Genomic DNA, 20716 nt, shown 5'->3' with positions numbered 1-20716 from the left:
GGCAAGGGAAAGATCCCTCTTGCCTTGAGTCCTTTATACTCTATCACTGTGTCTTTCAAAAACATCATTCTGGCCACGACTAACTATGAGAGATTTCTTTGGTATTTGTTGGTGTGTGTTATGGAGCTCTGGGGGAACTATAAGAGTGACTCCTTTGAGGATGAACAGTGGCTATGCTATCAAAGTCTTTCAAAATAAACCCAAAGTCACTGAACAGGTAAAATATCTGTTACAGCAAACAAGCAGAAAACAGTCTCAATGATTTTGTTTTTTTCTGAGGACACGACAATAATGGTAAATTATCATCACCACCCAAAACTTCCATTTACAGTAATCCCTTTGACATGAACAAAATTAGCTGCCTTCAGTGTTTTTCACAGTCAGCAAAATTATTACAGATATCTCAGAACACTCATTAATTTCAAAGTACTGGAATCCACCTGTGTATCCTTGCTGGCCAGTGCATCTGTAGCTTTATTCAGTGTTAGAGCAATAGGCACTTACATTGCATACATTTGGTCCTTCCCAACATTCATTTACTTCAGTACAAAATTTACAATCCAAGTTTTCATCTGGAACTGAAGCATCACAACCATGGGTTGTTTCTGAATAGTTCAGTACATCGAAGCTGCTCTTCGCATTTTTTATGTGAAGCTTTTACCTTAAGGAGCAAACTCTCATATCATCATTTCTGCCTGACATAAGAAAGGTCCACAATTAGTGTGGAAAGGTGAACAATATTAAAAAATATTAATTAATCAATATCAAATCAGAAAAAATATATTTAACTACATTTCCATGTCCATGTATACAAACTCATTTGTATAATGCCATTGCAGTAGGAGTCAGGAATGTGACTAACTTCTGGGGTGAGAAATGTATGTATAGAATAGTCTAATGTAGTGATGAGAAAATTCCTTAGTTATAGGGAGAAAAGGGAAGCAAATAGGTTGAGAAGGGAATTGGTTAGAGCAGGGCATAAACTGGTTATTGTAACCTGCTTCTTCACCCATTTCTTCTTTCTCCCCCAACTCACCTCTTCTCTTTCTTCTCTAACAGTTCCGCTTCCTGTTAATCCTACTGTAGCTCCATCTTATTCTCCCTGTCGGTTCAGGCAAACCGACTGGTTGCTAGAGCAGGACTTGAGTTGGATTTTTGTTGAAATAAAGCTGGTTTCCCCATGGTTTGAGCTCTTTTCATGTTTTCCCATGAGAGAAAAGGTGTTGGTGGCCTTGCCTATCAGTGGCTCGAACTTAGGACTGCCCTTTACCGGTAGGGGGCCTCCACTGCCAGGAAACATGGTCTGGTCTCAGGTTGAGGTTGTTCTGTACCTTCCAACACCTCTTTGTCCTTCATCACAGGAAGCCAGTCATATTCATCGATCAACAAATGATTGGTTTGGTAGACATAAGTCAATGTACCAGTTATCACCTTCAACATTGTCATTTTTTGCTGATGTTGGTTAGTTTAGAGTTAGGACCTAGTAATGTAGGAGATAACTTGGACCTTTGACGGATGGTCTCTTGTTTGGCAGTTTCTCGTAAGTTGTATTTTAACCAAGAACTTTTGAGGTTACAGTTGACTCCTAATCCTCTTTTCCTGCCTAGAGTGACCAGATTTGCTGAACACCAGCACCAATAAATGTGCCATGATGTTGAATCCCCAGTTTCAGAGGCTTTTATTCCTCACACCATTGACTGTGGAACAGTCTCCATGAGAAATTTGTGCAGTTAGAACCTCAAAAGCTCAAGTGACAATGCGATGCATTTCTACCTAAAACAATTCACCTTGTTGTTTTAAAGCTTGTTTATACAGCCCAACATCTTAAACTGGGAACCTTGGGACCAGGCTACTACCGGACCACAGAAAATCCTGGATTATAGAATACATCCATAAAAATGAAGCCCTGTGTAAACAGTCTTGCAAGCTAATTCCACATACAAATAGCCTAGTTGCTGACTTAGCCTACTACTTGGCTAAATTCTGACACTGCTTTTTATCATTTTATTATTCATATATTTTCACTTTATCATTTTTAACTTCATACTGTATAATTTTCTTTCAAATAGTGTACTTTATTTATCACATTTAACCTACATTCCTGAGTTTGCCCTAACCACAAGTCAAGTACAGTACTGTACTTAACTTTTCTGAGTCTGCAGAATATTTTCTGTAACTTTCATCTCCTAAATTTACTATCTTCATAATTATCGCTGTTAGTTTCTTTGTCCTTTATTTTGATTGTAGAGGGTAATGAAATGACAAAAATAAAGAATGAATTTAAAGCGATCACTGGTGCATTTGAACGCCGCCGTCAAAATGTAAACAAAGCACACTGCCATCTACTGAGGAGAACGAACACTAAACATTCGCTAATGGGAGAAACATTTTCTAGCATAGATAAAGATTTATGCTTGTGCCATTGCCTCTAGCATCATCTGGTCTCATAGTTGGTATATCAAATGGGTAAATACACAGCTATATAAAAGAAATGATCAAAACCGTATCACCTATAAGTCTTTCAAGCACTCTAAGAGTAAGGAGTTTTGTGTGGTGCCAAATGTCTCATTGTTTTGATTAAAAGTTTTGACTTGGTAGAGCCTTCTCAAGTGGAATCTTTAAAAAAATATTTATTCATGTGAAGTTAATATCGAAAACGTATTTGACTTCACTTATTTTCATTACTAACAATTATTTTCATAAAAACAAAAGAGATATGGCAAATTTATGCTGTCAGGAAATTGTAAACAATGCGTGGCACCGCCCTTGTGGCTGCTGAACGAGCTAATGGCGGCTGATTCAAAATCAAGCCAAACTACGGGAGTTCCCAAACCACAGAATGCCGGTTTTAAGAGGTTCGTCTGTATTTTTAACTTGTTAATGTCTTTTTTTTTTCTTAGTCACTAATCTCTCATTTCTGTATGTCATGGTACGTTCTGTAATTTCTTTCAAATGAACGCCATATTCTGTGGAAGTTTGCATTTCAAGTCAATGGCCTTAGCAGGCTTGTTCCACATGAGTAAGGTCTATCTTCTGGTTAATAGTAATCATAATAATAATAATAATAGTAATAATAATTATGATGATGATAATAATAAAAATGATAATAATAATAATAACAACCATGGCAATAGGGTTAATGTTTCATCTACTATGATTTCTGCTACTAAAGTAAATGTTAATTAATCCATTGTTGAGCCTATTTCTTGTGTTTCATTCTCACATTTGCAGCCTATTATTTTTTCCTACTCTATTTCCTTCCTGCTCATTTTCTCTGTCTCCTGTGTCTATGGATATTAGCTGCTCTTCCCTTTCTGCCACCTTGAATGTCTTTGGCAGCACCTGCTGCCCCCTCGGAAGGTGTCTCCTAAGAAAATAAGCTATATGCTGTTCTGGTAGTACTTATGAAACGTGGACTGTCGTCATCAGGTGGCATGATGCCTTGTAAGGTGGCAGCTGGTGAGTAATTGTGTTAGGTCTTGCTGACTCACTTCTTCCCCTTCCTTCCCATCTGCCTTCCCAGCCACGTACCACTCTGCTTGTCACAGTGACATCATCCTCTCTCTCAGCTGCCTCTTTGCACCATAGGTGTTGTCTTCCAAGACTTTGTTTTCAGGTGAGGAGATGGTAAGGTTGGTGCTTTCTTGATAAAGGTGCTCTTAATAGAAATTTCTCATGTTCTGGGACATACGGTCTCTTTGAAGGTTGCTTCTACTTTTCTTCCTCCCTTTTTGAGGTTGAGTAGAGGTGCCTCAAAAACCAGTTCTGTGCTGGTTGTGAAGCCTTTTTTATATCAAGATGCAGACTTCTTACCGTATGTAGACTTAATGAAAAGAGAAATGTTAGAGACAGGCAATGTTCCATGGTTTAACAGTGAGACTGGAAATCTGTTGTCATTTCTGAGTCATTAATAGTTATCATTTGCTGAACTCTTACTTAGCATTAATGTTCATTTCTCACATCAGTTTAAAGATTTTGTCTTGCCAGAAGGATTCCATATTTTAGAATTCATTAGAATTCTTGTGGCCATTTTCAATTACCCCCGTTTTATATAAGGTTTTAAAGAAGTTGCTATCTAAGCATCTTTGTAGATTAGTTGAAGATAATAACCAGCTACCATCATTACAGTTTGGGTTTTGTAAAGGCCTGGGTACATGTGATGCAGTCTTGTTAATATCTACCATCTGGCAGAGTGCTCTAGATGATGGTGCTGAGGCACATATGGTCAGTCTAAATTTTTAGTGCAGCCTTTGACCATGTGCATCATGTAGCACTTATCTACAAGCTAAGACTATTGGGATGGTAGATCTTATATAAATATTTCAAATGAATTTTTAACAGTTGCAACCATAAGGATGTGTTGATGGTCAGCATAGTAGCATTATTAATGTCATTTTTGTGTTCTTCAAGGTAGTATTCTTGGACTTTTGTTATTTATTATACATATTATATATATATATATATATATATATATATATATATATATATATATATATATATATATATATATATATATATATATATACATATATATATATATATATATATATATATATATATATATATATATATATATATATATATACATATACAGTGAGGGGTTTTTCCTTGTGTCGTAACTCAAAAATGGGGGAAAATCGTCAAAAATCATAAGAAAACCTTACTTTTAATGCTCTGGGTGCATTGAAAACGATGTAAACTGCATTATTATTGGTTTTACATCAAACCTTCAAATTATGATTATTCTGCCATTTTGGGCCATATTTCTTCCGTTCGGCCGGATGGTGCGACGCCGTCGTAACCCCGAAACTTAGGAAATAATTTCTGATGAATATATTTGAAAAGCGTCGTAACCTCGGAACGCCGTGGTCTTCGAAAGAAAACCTGTATATATATATATATATATATATATATATATATATATATATATATATATATATATATATATATATATATATATACACACAGTGAAGTATTATGGGGATTTGCAAATAGGTCCCGCGAATTTAAAACCCTAAAAAAACACTTAGAACTGCCTATTTTTATAAATCAAGAAAAACCCTGTAAAAATGCTTATACCTGAGTATTTTAATAGTTTATCAAAAATGCATTTATTCATGAAAATTATATGAAAATGCAGTAATTAGTGAATATTTCTCAGTGAAAAATACTGCGAATGGGTGAATTTTCCACAAAAATGCCTAGATATGTTCCACAGAGAAACCCGCGAATGCGTGAGTCCATAAACCATGAGAAACGAATACTAAGGGGTTTACTGTATATATATATATATATATATATATATATATATATATATATATATATATATATATATATATATATATATATATATATATATATATATATATTAGGACATGTGGCAAGGACTGGAGAACAAACTGATTGCATATGCTGATGAAGCTACTCTTCTAGCTGCTGCTCATTTCTCTACACCTTAGGTCTGTGACTGCAGAATCCTTGAATAGAGATCTAGCATGTTTTCATGAGTGGGGTCTGAAGCCTAACCATTCTAAACCTCAAGTGTGATAGTTGATCCAATACACATTTGCCTTTGCATCCTGATTAACATTTAAATGTCAATAAAACTTTTAAGATTTTTGGTGTAACTTTTGGTAAGAAATTGACTTGAGAAGCATATACATAACATTGCCTCCTCTGTTTTAGAATAAATCTGTTATTTCTAAGTGTTTTAAATCTTTTCTTCTTCATCAGGAGTACTGTTCTCCAGTACTGATTCTTGTCTCAAACTTTTGACAGTTATGTTGCCAGTCAGTTTATACTGCCAACTCTTAATGTTGACTTGTTGCATAGATGTAAAGTGAGTTCATCACGTTTTTGCATAAAATGTACTACATCCGCTCTTCTTTATCTAACCTAGCTGTTATTGCTCACAACACTAGGCAGGTTGCTGCTGCAAACATTGTTATTTTCTGATATCAAGTTTAATATTACAGTACTCAGTTTGCTAGGAGTTTTATCTTGGCTACAACTAAAATGTAGAATAGTTAGCCTAGTGCAGTTCTAGAACCTGATCTCCAAATATTTAAGTGAGAGCAAATTCTTTCCTGCTCTCTGGTGCATTGGTTTTATTTTCTATTCCCTCATATTGATTTATTTAATCACCTTTTCCTATAACTTTTCTCTCTGTGCAAGCAGATTTCCCTGGAGCCCTTTTGGATTTATATCATGTTGACTTTGTCCATGAGGCTTTTCAGCCAAAGATTTAAAGAAAGTAAGTTGTCTCTATAGAGAAATTACTAATGCCTTCTCAAAGTCAAAAGTCATTTTCTATCCACTGCATTTTCAATTTTTCCTTTTTATTAATGTATTTAGGGAAGATATCAGGAAAATATAGAATTTTTGAAAAGACCAGCACCTGTTTCCAGTTCTCCATCCAAGGCTCAGCACAAAGCACTCTCAAGTTTTGTCATATAATTTTAAACCCTTTCGTGGGTTGACAATCAGATATAGTATCATAAGATTAAGAGTTTCCACAATGCTAGAAAGAATTGGAAATTGCAGCTCTCAGATTGTGGTAGGGAAGCTGCCTACAGGACATTTGGAGTGTCTGGCAAGACTTACAGACAGAACCCAGGGTGTGGCATTAATCAGGGAGGGTTATGTCATTCTTTTCTAGTTCCTCCTCCCCAGTTGTTACCACTATAAATGTTCCCATCTTAGCTTCATCATGAGGAGAACTTTCTAGTCTTGCAATAAAAAGTTGAATTTCTCTTAGAGAATGCAGTCATAGAGCCAGTGTCAGAAGCCTCACCAGGCTTCTATACCTATTTCTTGTTGTGAAGCTTATGGAAGGGAGAGAATAGTGTTGGCATCTCTAATCTCAACAAGTTTGTTCAGCTGTCTCCCTTTTCCATGGAGTCATCCAGCATGGTTCTTACTGTTATTCATTGAAATGACTATGATTTCTGTGAATGTGTAGGATGTTTCTTTCTGTTCCGATGAACCCTCTGTTTTGCAAGTACATCTGGCATGCATTTGCAGGAAAGTGTACCTATTCAAGGCCTTGTGTCTTTGGCTAAGCACCATACAGTGAATGTCTTCAAGACTACAGTATTAGCTCCTATATGGGTTGGTGTCATCTTGGAATCCTGGTTCTACTCAGTTTGAACAACTAGCTAGTCTTGTCATATGTTACAAAGGGATTCAGAGAGCTAAAGACTTTTACTTCATGTGAATCAGTCTTTTATCATTCTGATCAACCAACAGAAGTCATCACCAGTTCTTACTCAGTCAGTCGTCTACCTTAAGATGTTGATAGATGTAGTTCTCTTCGCTGAGTGGATCACTAGCTGCACTAACCCACCATCCTTCTCTAATGTGGGAATCAGCTGTCTTTAACAATAAGTAGGATTTATTCCAAATATAAATTTTCATAATAAAATTGCTATTATTTGGATAATTACCTACTGAAGTATGCCCAGCTTCCCCATATCTAAGTGGGTTGTCAGGGTGAATTCTGATAAAAACTAAAACATTTGAGACTCACCTGGTGGACAAGAAGTGAACTAGACAGTCCATCTGGGCCATACAAGCCTTCTTTTTTTTTTTTTTAATATCGTCTGCACCTGACTGACACTAAGATGTAAGCTAATTTTAACAGTAGTTAACTATGAAAATTTGTATTTTGAAAGGTTATCTTAGAGTTGCAGCCCAAAGTCATATATCCTGGCCATGGACCTGTAATTGAAGATCCAATTGAACGCATCAAGCACTACATTGACCATAGAAATCAGAGGGAGTCGCAAATCTTAGAAGTTTTAATGAAAAGTCCTAAAAAGTTTTTGACTGCAATGGAGTTGGTGAAAATTATATACAAGGTGAGAATTTTACTAACTTTTGTTATAAGTTTTCAATATTACAGAGCATTACTCCTTTGTAGGATTTTCAAAATTTTGTTGAAGGGGAAGAAATTCCATATTTGTTTATCATTACCGTAACTATAAGTCTTATTTTTTAAGGATTTTTCATAGAAATCATGGGGAGAATAGCCATGGGTTCAAAGTTAAGATAATACAAGCCAGCATTGCATATTTGAGCTGTCACAAGAGCCATTTGGCAGTGAGACCAATATCAAAGCTTCCCTGCAGGGGTGGTAGTGCCCTTAAGCACCTCACAGGGTGCACTGTAGGCATTACTAAAGGTTCTTTGCAGCATCCTTTCATCCCCTAGCTGCAACCCCTTTCATTCCTTTTACTGTACCTCCATTTGTATTATCCTTCTTCCATCTTGCTATCCACCCTCTCCTAACAATTATTTCAGTGCAAATGCGCGGTTTTCCTCCTGTTACACCTTTCAAACCTACCTACCCTCAATTTCCTTTCCAGCGCTGAATGACCTCATAGGTCCCAGTGCTTGGCTTTGGCCTAAACTCTATATTCCATTCCAGTATCAAAATTCAAAACTAACTGTATAGGTACCTCGAGGGCTAAAGGTTTATAGATGATAGATTTTTTTTTTAGTTATCTTGTTTCTTTCTCAAAATTTGCAGGTTAGACCGTGGTTTTCATACTGTAAATGTATTTATACCCATGAATCAGTGTGGCTTCAAACTAATTACATATGAGGCAATCCTGTGATTCCTCTGTTGTTTTAGTGACTATTTCTATTCATTTTATGTATAAAAATTGAATTTGTCATTCAGTTTAATGTGAATGTTTCAAGTTTAATCATCTCTGTAAGTGTTGGCTAGGCTGCAAGTTCCCTTCAGGGTCTCTGCTTTACATGTATTGTCTTGTGTACCATGCATGTGCTGTATAAATGATAATGAAATCAGCACATATTTTTCTAAAACGCATGGAACATTTTCCTCAATCGACTTAACTCTATGTACAACAAGCAGTAGACAGATTGGATTGGAATACAGTTGATGACTTGCATACAAGTGATCATTTCCCAATATTAATTTCCTTATTACAAAATAATCCTGCAAAACATGTCCCTCACTATAACATTTATAAAGCAGATTGGGAGCGATATGAAATGCACACTAGAATTATCCCACCATTTGAATATTTAAAAGACCATAATGAAACTAATAAATTTCTTGTTGATTTCATTAAAAATACTGCTGATAAAGCAATATCAAAGTCAAAACCCCATCCAACAAAACACAAAGTTCCATGGTGGTCTGATGAGTTAACAGAATTAATAAATATAGAACACTCAATAGGGAGATGATTAGATAATTTAAATAGAAAGTTCAGTAAAATGAATAAAAAATGACCGATATTAGAAAGAACTTTACAAAAAATTACTGTATTATTACTAGAAATTGATACATTAAAACCTGTATACAACAAAATATCTGCAAAATTTAAAAAGGAACTAATTCAAGGAAGAATCATTTCATGGAGGAAATACGTATCAGATCGCTCTAATAATACTCCCATACAAAAAATATTGGAAAAATTCAGGAAAGTAAATGGTACCCATGTTAAACCACCTGGACATGCCATATTAAAAGATGGGAAAAGAACACTTGATCCAAAAGAAATAAGTAATATAATGGGAGAAAATTTAGCAAATGTAAGTAGTGATAAAAATTTAGATAAACACTTCTGCACAAAAAAAAAAAAATAAAATAGAACTAATAATAATAAGTTTTGAAACAATAGAAGATATATATTATAAAAGAAAATTTAATGTCAGAGTTGGAATATGCTCTCTCGAACAGCAATAAATCTGCTCCTGGAGGTGACAATATTTGTTTTGAGATGATCTGTCACTTAGCACCTTTGGCAAAGTCAGACTTATTAGAGTTTTATAATCATTTATGGTTTTGAAATTTATTTCCAGATGAATGGCATAAAGCTATAATAGTTCCTGTCCCCAAACCTGGAAAGGATCCCAGTAATGTAAATAATTACAGACCAATTTCTTTAACAAGCTGCTTATGCAAATTATTAGAAGATGGTAAATGCTTGACTAACATGGCACATTCGAGAAAATAAAATTTTAACTCCCACTCAGTTTGTGTCACAGTGTAACAGATCTACATTAAATTCTCTGTGTAACTTAGAAGACCATATACGTAGAAGTTTTGAACGTAAACAAATTACTGTAGCTGTTCTTTTTGGCATTGAAAAAGCACATGATACTACATGGAGGTATGCTATATTAAAACTTTCCAAAACAACAACATCCGTGGACATTTACCTAGGTTTATACAGAACTTTCTGACAAATCGCAATTTTCAGGTGAGAATAGATGATGATCTGTCTAGAACATTTCCACTTGAAAATGGTGTTCCACAGGGAAGCGTCCTTAGTGGCACACTGTTTACTTTAGCAATTAATGATATCAGTAAAAATCTACCTATTGGCATTAAAAGTAACCTGTATATGGATGGTTTTGCCATATATTCAGCATCTTGAATAAAACATGCAGAACAAATCATTAATAAAAGCATAGTAAAAATAGATGAATGGGCCTCATCTGTAGGCATTAAACTTTTCCATAGATAAAACTCGAGCAATCATGTTTTATAAAAATAAAAAGTGGAAAAAAGGTGAAGAAATAGATTTAAAAATCAGAAACCATAGTATACCAATTGACCAAACAGCAAAATTTTTGGGAATAGTATTTGATACTCACTTGAACTGGAGAGCCCACGTTACTTATGTAAAATCTAAAAGTAAAAGAGCATTAAATTTAATTAGAAAACTGTCAAACACTACTTGGGGAGCCAATAGGCATACCCTTACTGTACTGTATAAAGCAACAGTTCTGTCCATCGTTGATTATGGAGGCAAAGTATATGGCTCAGCATCGGACACAGTGCTGAAAATGTTAGACCCTGTTCACAATGAAGGCCTTAGAATATGCTCAGGAGCCTTTAGATCATCACCAAGATCATCGTTACAAGTTGAATGTGGTGAACTGCCTTTGTCTCTCCATAGAGAGCTAGTAACAATGAAAAGTGCTTTAAGAATTCAAACTAGTGATTCTCCAAAAAAAATTATTTGAATTAAGAGATGTATTTATAAATAACCATCCACCACCTTTCCCAATTAGAGATAGAAGATTGTTTGAGTCGTTGAATATAAATATACAAGTCCCTTTAATAGTAAAATCACCTCCTCCTGGACAATGAATAAAATGAGAATTTGCACATACCTCAAGTATTTATCAAAAAGTAACTCATATACACCAGAACACACAATAGAGCATATAAGCCGAAAAGGTCCACATTACGCAATATATATACAGATGGATCTAAATCAGAACGGAGTGGGATATGCTGCAGTGTCCCAAGACAAAACTTATCAGTTCTCTCTTCTAATAATGCCTCCGTATTTACAGCAGAATTATATGGAATTGCATCAGCTATAAAAATAATTAAAGAATCAACATTCAATAATTTTGTGATTTTTAGTGACTTGAGAAGCACTATAGAAGCTATTCAGAGTTACAAATCAAAAAATAATATAGTACAACAAATTAAATTAAATCTCCATAACTTATATAATAATGGAAAAAATGTAGAAATATGTTGGATCCCTGCCCATGTAGGGATCAAAGGAAATGAAGATGCAGACAAAGCAGCTAAAGAAGCAACTCACATGACAAGATCAAATGTGAATATCCCTGTTACTGATTATGTAATATACATAAAAATGGGTATTATAAATAAATGGCAACATATATGGGATGAAGAACCTAAAAGTTGAAACAAATAAAGCCTGATGTTAAAAATAGAGTTCATCATATCAGAGAGACACTCACAAGTAATTTTAACATGTCTCAGAATAGGCCATACTCATTTGACACATGGGCACTTAACTTAATGAGCAGCCCACATGGCCCGGCTCCCAAGTGCTCAGAGTGCAGGGTAATAATAACAGTCAGACATGTGTTATGTGAGTGTCCAAAGTATGACCAACAGCAAATGTCAGCTTTTGGAAATAGATCAATGAAAGGAATTTTGTCAGAATCTTTTACATTTTCAGTCGTTCCAGTTTTGATGTTCTTAAGGAACTGTAATTTAATTAATAAAATATAAAAATAAGTAAATAATAAAAGGACAAAAACCCTTTTAACATCTGTTAAATTTAAAAAAAAGGAAATTTTTTTAAAATGTTGCTTAAATTATTTTCTGAATTTTAATATACCTTTTTAGTATGTAAGGAAGTCTGAGTAAATGTATTTATTATATGTATGTGTTTCAGTATGAGAGGATATGCCTATATGCAGTTTTTAATTTCATTTTAATTCAATCATCATTGTACCGAATGATCTATTGGGTCCTAGTGCTTGGCCTCAGGCCTGGACCTTATATTTCAGTCTAATCCTTGGCCAGCCCTATGAGAGCTGAAAGTCAGCTCAGTGGCCTGGTTAAACTACTTTAATAATAATAATGATTGGAGATGGGTAATAGACCTGTCGACTCTCAACCTTTTCATCAAGAAGACATGGTTCAAGATGGAAACCCCATGCACAGTCCTTGCAGCCATCAGGAAGAACGACTTCATGCTCACGATAGACCTGAAGTATGCATACCTACAGATTTCAATTCACCAATCATCCAGGAAGTTTCTTCGCTTCAGCCCTGGAGAGATAGTCAACTAATTCAAGGTTCCTTGCTTCGGCCTATCAACTGCCCCACAGGTGTTCATAAGAGTGTTCACCCTAGTCTCAACCGGGGCTCATTCTCATGAGATACGCATCTTGAGATACCTCGGTGACTGGCTAGTCCTCGCAGGTTCTCAGGTAAAGCTAATCCGAGACAGAGATCGTCTACTCCAATTTTGTCGCAGTTTAGGCATCGTGATAAATCTGGAGAAGTTGAATCTTTGCCCAGTCAAAGGATCCTTTACCCAGGCACGGTCATAGACAAGTAGACAAGTTCAGGAACATAGCCCAGTCCTTCCTGTCCAAACAGAAGCATCCAGCTCAGTGGCAAGTCATCCTAGGTTACTTGTTATCCCTGGACAAGCTTGTTCTTCACCTTTGTTCTCTTCAGTGGTGACTAAAGGAATTCTGGTCCCCTTTGAGGGATTCCACAATACTTCTGGTTCCTCTATTGAAGACAAAACTGAGCATGGTGGGTAGACGAGAAGAACCTGACCATAGGAGTGCCCCTTCATTCTCTCCCCTCCAAAATTCTACCGTTCTCAGATCCCATTTTTATGAAGGTTGGGGAACGCACTTGGAAGATCTCCTAACATCAGGACTGTGGGATTACCAAGAAAAGCAGCTTCATATAGACATCCTGGAATTTCAAGAAGGGTGACAGGGCAAGTCCAACAACACTACAGTGGTAGCTTATGTCAACAAATTGGGGCTAGTGTCCCGTCAACTTCACGATTTGACTCTACAATTACACCAGTGGGTGGTCTCCCATTCAATAGATCTCTCAGCCAGATACTGTCCAGGCAAGAGGAATGTTGTAAAAGACAAACTGAGCTGTCAGGGTCAGGTCCTGGGGATGGAATGGTCACTTCATCAAGAGGTAGTGGAAAGGCTATTCCATCTGTGGGGAGGGCCTACAGTAGACCTTTTTGCAACAAGGTTCAACAGGAAACTAGAGGTTTTTTGTTCGGCCATTCCAGATCCCTGGGCCGTGGCAGAGGACACCCTACAATATCCTTGGGACAACCTGGAAGTGTATGCCTTTTCCCCCTTTTGCCTAATCAGTCAAGTGATCAACAGAGCAGTGGTCTTTCAGAACCTCAGGATGACCCTAATGGCTCCTTTTTGTCCACACGCAGAATGATTTCCTGATCTCCTAACCTTGTTGACTGATGCTCCGAGGGAGATCCCTCATGGCACAGCCTTCTTTGCCAACCACACATCGAGAGGTCTCACTGATTTGTAGGGTCCTTATCTCTTCACAGCTGGAGACCATCAAGTATCTCTTTTTAAGAAGGCTTTTTGCAGAGCAGGAACATGGAAGTGTCAGGTTACCACAGAAGATCATCTACAGCCATGTGCCAAGGAAAATGAGCAGTCTACTCTGATTGGTGTCATCAATAGGGTTTCTCTCCTGTCGGAACATCTATTCAACAAGCAGTGGACTTCCTTGTTTTGCTCCATAGGGAGAAACTACTCTCAGTTTCAGCATTCAAGAGCTATAGAGCTGCGCTAGGATTGATTCTACGTTTAAAGGACATAGATCTCTCTTTGTCGTGGGAAGTTTGTATGCTTCTCAAGAGTTTCAAGGAGTCCTGCTCCCCAAGAGATCTCAAACCTCTTAATTTGGACCTGACCATGGAGTTTAGCCCCTGTAGTGGGGTAGTGCCATCTGTGCACCTCACGGGGTGCACTGTAGGCATTACTAAAGGTTCTTTCCAGCGTCCCCTCGGCCCCTAACTGTACCTTGTACTGTACCTCCATTCACATTATTTTTCTTCCATCTTACTATCCACCCTCTCCTAACAATTATTTCATAGTGCAACTGTGAGGTTTTCCTCCTATTACACCTTTCAACCCTTCCTGCTCTCAATTTCCTTTCCAGCGCTGAATGACCTCCTACGTTCCAGTGCTTGGCCTTTGCATAAACTCTATATTACATTCCATTCCATTCCATGGTGCTTAGCAGTCTCACTGACTTTTGCCCTCCATATGAACCCTTACAGGGCTCCACAGACAGGAATGTAACCCTCAAGACGGTCTTCTTACTATCCTTGGCTTCATCAAAGACAGTTGGTGAATTACATTGATTCTTTTACAGTAATGTTAATATATGTGGGGTTGGAGTTCCTAGCCTTCAATTTGTCCCCTGGAAATTCATGGCTAAGACTCAAAATCCCTCTATTCATGATGAGATATTCAAGTCTTTCGATCCCCTCTTGGGGATTTTACTTGCCAGCCATGGCCTTGCAATGGATTACTATAAAATGGCTGACAGTAAAACAAATAAAAACTGCAAGGAATGGAAAGAAGATGAATACTAACCATTTTACTCTTTTTAGTCAAGTTACTGCAAGCGTAATTATACTAGGTTAACGATTAACTACATTTATTTAACAAATAATAACAGTAGTTCACAAATTAATTACAACCATGGGCACACATGGATAGTAATAGATATTATGATGTAATCATTTAACTGTGCTGTAAAGATGAAATTCCCTTGTATTGTTGCACAGGGATGGGTCTGGGTGACGAATGGGAGTGCTAGCTGAGATTTGTACTACATCACACACGATAAGGGCATCCCTCTGAAAGAGAGAGTGTGGGAATTAACTAAAGGAATAGTATGCATAAAGGCCTAACGATATATCATCGATCTATCCTAACTCCCTGCAATATCATGCCCGAATACCTAGAAATTGCTCTACCCACTCAAGTGGGCACATGGACTGCACAGCCAGCCAATCAAAAGACTCTTGGATATCACTTTCTCTAAGCTGGGAATTAACTAAGCATACAAACGATGAGAGGCAGTGACTTGGAAAAGGGTCGACTAGGAAACAGAGGATTTACAGAGATGACTGGAGAGAGAATTACACGTGGTGGATCATGGGAGTTACTTGGAGGGGATTCGTTAACAAAAGTCAAGAAATGCTTCAGGTAGGAGGAAAAACAGGCTGCCAAAATGTTTGAGTTCATCTTAGGACACCTAGGAATCCAAAGAAACAATCCAGTAGGGTTATCCTGAACTGAGGCACGTGGCTAGAGCCAAGATGGCAGTCCTGTGGAGATATGTGACAAGGAATTTGCACATCTCCTCTCAACAGAGGCCAGAACAGAACTGAGAACAAATCCGGGTACTTGCAGGCGACCTTTGAAGCCAGATCTAGGTTTTAGGACCCAATATGGCCACCATCCCAGGTAGTTCTTCCAATCCTTGCAGCAGCTCTCCCTTTCTCAGCTACCTAAAACAAAAAGCATTCCAGTTGGCAAGTTGGAGTGATACAGTGGGATACAAGGAGAGGGTTATGCTGTGTGAGCAGCCATTTTCTCTACGTTTGCATGGGTGTGGCCATTTTATGAACGAGGGTTAAGCCCTGCCCGTAAAGGGATTTTGTTGGTGATGACCCAGGGCACTGTGTCAGAACTGTAACTAAAAAGGACTCTGCACCTCAGACTTGATTGCTGAAAACTTTTTGTTAGCACAGGCCAGAACAAGAAAGAAATGTCCAAGAATACTACAGTATCTCCTTTTAGTTACGTGAAGTGATTTGACAAACACAGTTCTGCTTCACTTTCAGATGCCGATACAGTGCAGGCAAGAGCACATGATGTTATGTGTCTAGGCTCTACCATCACTTTCAAGAAGAACTTGTTGGTTCACAGGATTTTGAGGGCAGGTACCTGGCCTCATGGCTCCAAACTCTTACACCATCTTCTATCTGTGGGATGTTTCCCATAGGTCCTTGGACATTTTCCTTGGTTTCTGGTGGTGGCTGCTCAACAAGTTGTGTAGCTCATCCAGTGCCCCTGGCAAGACAGTTTTGTATCTTACCTAAGATGTTGGATATGAAAGTGAGAGTGAATGAGGTGACTTGCCTTCTTCCTTTCTCTTTCTTTTTCTTCTCTACTGGCAGGCAGTAGGTAGAGAGAATAATTCCATCATATGTTGGTTAGATGCAGGTGAGTGAGCTTCTGTTCTATAGTTTTATGTTCCCACACAATACAAATTTTTATAGAAGTAGGTCCCATTCCTTTCTCTTACAAGGGGCGAGAGGAACTGACAACAAACAAGATTGGTGGCTAACATAAGTTTTGTTGTCTCCGACAGTTTTTGCCATCATCAAGACAGTGTAGATATGTATTTCACAATCTAATAACCCAGATTTCTGGCTGTTCAGTAAACTTGTGCTCAACAGATTATGGAAGAACATGACTCCTTCCTATGTCCTACCTATCGCCAGGAAGTGAGCCCAGGTGGTCTGAACCTCCAGTCGGTTCTAAGACTTTCTTATCCTCCCTCCAAGAGTAAGTCTTCCCTACATTAAGACCAAGGTTTCTTCTGTATATGAACAAATGACAATTTTTAAATCAATTTGTATTTTTCATAACTAACAGACCTTCAGTCTTAATGTATATGCCCCACCTCAAGCCACCCCTCATTCTTTCCTAGTCTAGAAGGAAACTGGTATGATGATGTGTAGTGTGGGTAAAGCAGGTTGCATAACTTCCTTCTACTCCCCTGTTGGCTGACTCCCATTGCCACCAATTCCTTGTGTTATTTTTAACCAGACTCCAGCAAGTGCCAGAGAATTTATCCCTACGTTAAGACTGATGGTTTGTTAGTTAGGAAAAATATAAAGTGATTTAAAATTTGTCATTTTTCAAGTCGTGGTGATGATCTTTGGTTTCTTGGTGTTCAAGAATCAGAACTGATCAGGGTTGGATCCTGCCTGAAATCAGTTTATTAATATCCTGGAACTGATGGCTGTCTTTTTGTCTCTCAAAAAACTCAAACCTCCAGAAGAGACACACATCCTGTTGGTTCTAGACAACATGACTGCACTGTCCTGCATCAAGAGATCAGGATCACGTTCACCTCCTCTCAACATGATAATGCTAGCTATCCTTTGGATGGTACAAGTAAAGAAGTGGCACCTGTCTGCAATTCACCTCACAGGGTCTTTCAATGTAATAGCAGATTCTCTGTCAAGGAAAACGACAGCCTCAACAGAGTGGATGTTGGACAACCACTCTTTTCAAACAATAGCCAACATGCTTCCACAACCGGAAGTGGACTTGTTCACCACATATGAGAATCACAAACTTTCAGTATATGTATCTCCAAACTTGGATAATCAAGCAATAGCAAGAGAGGCCTTCCTACAAGACTGGAACAATTGGAGGACGATATATCTGTTTTCTCCATTGTCCCAGATTTCGAAGGTTTTGAGCAAACTCTAACCTTCAAAGGAACAGCTTAATTAATAGCCCCAAATTGGCCAAACAGGCATTGGTTCCTGTCACTTCAACAGCGGAAGAAAAGATCAGTTCCACTGTCGTCTGCTGTTCTATCCCAGAAAGTAGGGAGGAAAATCGTTTACGCATCCTCCTTTCTGAGCCAAGACCTTCATGTATGGCTTTTTAAACATTATCTAAAATGCAAAACTACTCACCCAACATTGCTAGGTACCTAGTGCAAAAATTACGGACATCATCTATCCGACAATACCAGTCCGTCTCGGAAGATATGGTTAGATTATATCCATACTGAGAGCCCAGTTGAAATTTCTCTAGAAACACTTTTAAATTTTATGATACATCTTTTTGAAGACAAACGCCTTGTGTTTACAACAATCATGGCATTCAAGGCAGCATTAACAGAACCCTTGCTTTATGGATTCGAGATTAACTCCAGCATAGAAGTTGTTACTTCTTCTGCGGTCTTTTTGCTCTTCAAAGACCCACTCCCGAAAGACTCCTAATTACTTGGTCCCTGAACAAGGTACTTGGACTTCTATCTACCCCCCTCAGTTCAGCAGACCCAATACAACGCAGAACTCACAAGCTACAGAAGCGATCTTCCTGATTGCATTAGCATCAGGAACCTGTATTAGCAAACTGGGCTCTCTTAGACGGGGACGATATTTCACACAAACTGCTGATAATCAATTATTATTGTCCCCAGGCCCATCATTCCTGGCCAAGAATGAGGATCCTTTAAGAAGGAAATCTTCTATTCTTTTAAGAAAAACTCAATTTAGCAGACAAAACATTATGCCCAGTTCATATAAAGCACGATTAAGGTTTACCTAGAGGTCACAGCAAACATCCCAGAAGGTCCGATTTTCCTAAACCTAGCACAAACAACTCTCTTTACAAGGGCTAAGAATAATTTTAGTGTCCTCATTAAAAAAGCAAACTTACACTCCTTTCTAGGTCATGACATAGGGAAAGTAAAACGTCATTGGCCTTCTTTATAAATGTCTCTTTTGAAGAAAGTCTCCGAAAGTACAAGGTGGGCATCAGAGACAGTGTTCTTAAAACATTACTGCCATGAGTTCAAACAAATTCGTCTGCACTGCATGTCAGTAAGGTGGTATAGTTAGTCCTGACCCCATAGGCTCTATAGCAGAAACCCAGGGGTCTTCCTAACGGTGAGTATGCTGACTATTGCTGGGAAGATTCTGAAAAGACTGCAACCTAAACCCAGCATACTTCGGTAAGTCAAAACAGAACTTCACCTTAAAAATGCAAGTTCTTGTTTAGTTTCTCATTTTCTTGTTTCCAAAACCCCAAAAGGTTTTTTTAGAATAAGGAATGGGGCTTGAGGGTTTGTAGCTTGACCTTAGACCATAAATGTTTTTCTTTGGGTTGTTTGGGATTAAAATTTTGAGAGCTTAAGTCTTTTTGTCATCTGTCAATTTCTTTTGTAAAGCTCCTTGAGGATGAAGGCAACTCTTGCTACGCTATCAAAAAAACAGATTTTTGACGTTTGGGAAAAACCTATTTTTGGTAGCTGCTGTTGAATCCTCAAAACCCCCACTTCCTGACAAAAGGCATGTGATTTGGGCTGGGAATCATCCACACATTGACAAGCAGAGAGTAATGGAGTTGGTCTCTTGCTTGCCCTGGTCGTAAACAAGATGGCAGATGCGCATACGCAATAGTCACTTCTTACATTTTTTGATGTAGGAAAAACTGGGTTCAGCTTCGCTTGAAGAGAAGGGAAAATGCCCTCTTATCTTTTGAGTCCATTATACTGTATCATGTGTCATAGTGTTTTTCATTCACGACACAATACCTGGCTACAAGACCAGAAGCTAGAAAAATATTTCTTTGATACTAGTCTAGTCACCATGGAGCGCTAGCACACCACAAGGGGTAACTCCTTGAGGACTCAACAGCGACTAACAAAAATAGGCTTTTCGACCTGATCGTATACTGTATATGTAATGCACTTCATAAGTGTCTGTTGTCAGTAAATATTTGCCGTTGTAGGGTACTGGTTTGTTACAGGTTGTAAACATATTGCTGTTGGTTCAGTTTTTGAGGAGAATTTGTATTTCCCCAAGCATATAATGTGGTCTCAAAATTATTTATATTCCACTGGGTTTACAACTATTGACTGTCTTAGTAAAAATGGTGAGATTTATTGTGTACAAAAGTTGATGTTTATGATTTACTATAATTGGAGTGATATTTTTGTTTTTTAGAAACTTTGTCTGTTCCAACAGGAATACAAACCTATGTTTTCATAAGTGGACTCCATATGGGGCAATGCCGTCAGTGCACATCATGCGGTGCACTGTAGGCATTACTACTTAAGGTTCTTTGCAGTGTGCCTTCGGCCCCTAGCTGCAACCCTTTTCATTCCTTTTACTGTACTCCTTTCATATTTTCTTCCATCTTACTTTCCATCCTCCCAACAGTTGATTCATACTGCAGCTGTGAGGTTTCCTCCTGTTACACCTTTTTAAACTTTACTGTCAATTTCCGTTTCAGCGCTGAATGACCTCATTGGTCCCAGTGTTGGCCTTTGGCTTAAATTCTGTATTCAATTCAATTTAATTCATAAATGTAGTTAATTGCTCAAGGCATTCTTCAGCTGTCTTGATTCAAAAACAAAATCCTATCACATCAGCCTGTGACCTGTCATGACCTCATTTGTCTTCCTCTTCCACTGCTTGCTCAGCCATCAGAGTTCCTGGTTGTCTTTCAATTGTCTCCCACTTTCATGGCTATTTCTCTCTGGCGTGCCACATGTGTGGAATTTTCGTGTTTTCTGTTGCATACAGTTACTCTTTTGTGCTTGTACCTC

At 37.9% G+C, this 20716-nt stretch overlaps 2 protein-coding genes across 3 annotated transcripts in view; one reads left to right on the top strand and one right to left on the bottom strand.

The window, feature by feature from the left end:
* Ufc1 (Ubiquitin-fold modifier conjugating enzyme 1) overlaps positions 1–20716 on the bottom strand; it is a 109880-nt gene that overhangs the window by 75912 nt on the left and 13252 nt on the right. The window lies entirely within an intron of this gene.
* LOC136842135 (endoribonuclease LACTB2-like) overlaps positions 1–20716 on the top strand; it is a 63658-nt gene that overhangs the window by 42438 nt on the left and 504 nt on the right. Inside the window, exons 5-6 of the mRNA XM_067109495.1 lie at positions 7674–7859; positions 10012–10148. Of these exons, the coding sequence (XP_066965596.1) occupies positions 7674–7859; positions 10012–10148 (323 nt within the window). The remainder of the gene's footprint in view (positions 1–7673; positions 7860–10011; positions 10149–20716) is intronic.

This window comes from Macrobrachium rosenbergii, chromosome 9 (assembly GCF_040412425.1).
Source record: "Macrobrachium rosenbergii isolate ZJJX-2024 chromosome 9, ASM4041242v1, whole genome shotgun sequence".
NCBI classification, from domain to species: Eukaryota; Metazoa; Arthropoda; class Malacostraca; order Decapoda; family Palaemonidae; genus Macrobrachium; species Macrobrachium rosenbergii.
The sequence above is the reverse complement of the archived record's forward strand: the minus strand, read 5'-3'. Positions and strand labels throughout refer to the sequence as shown.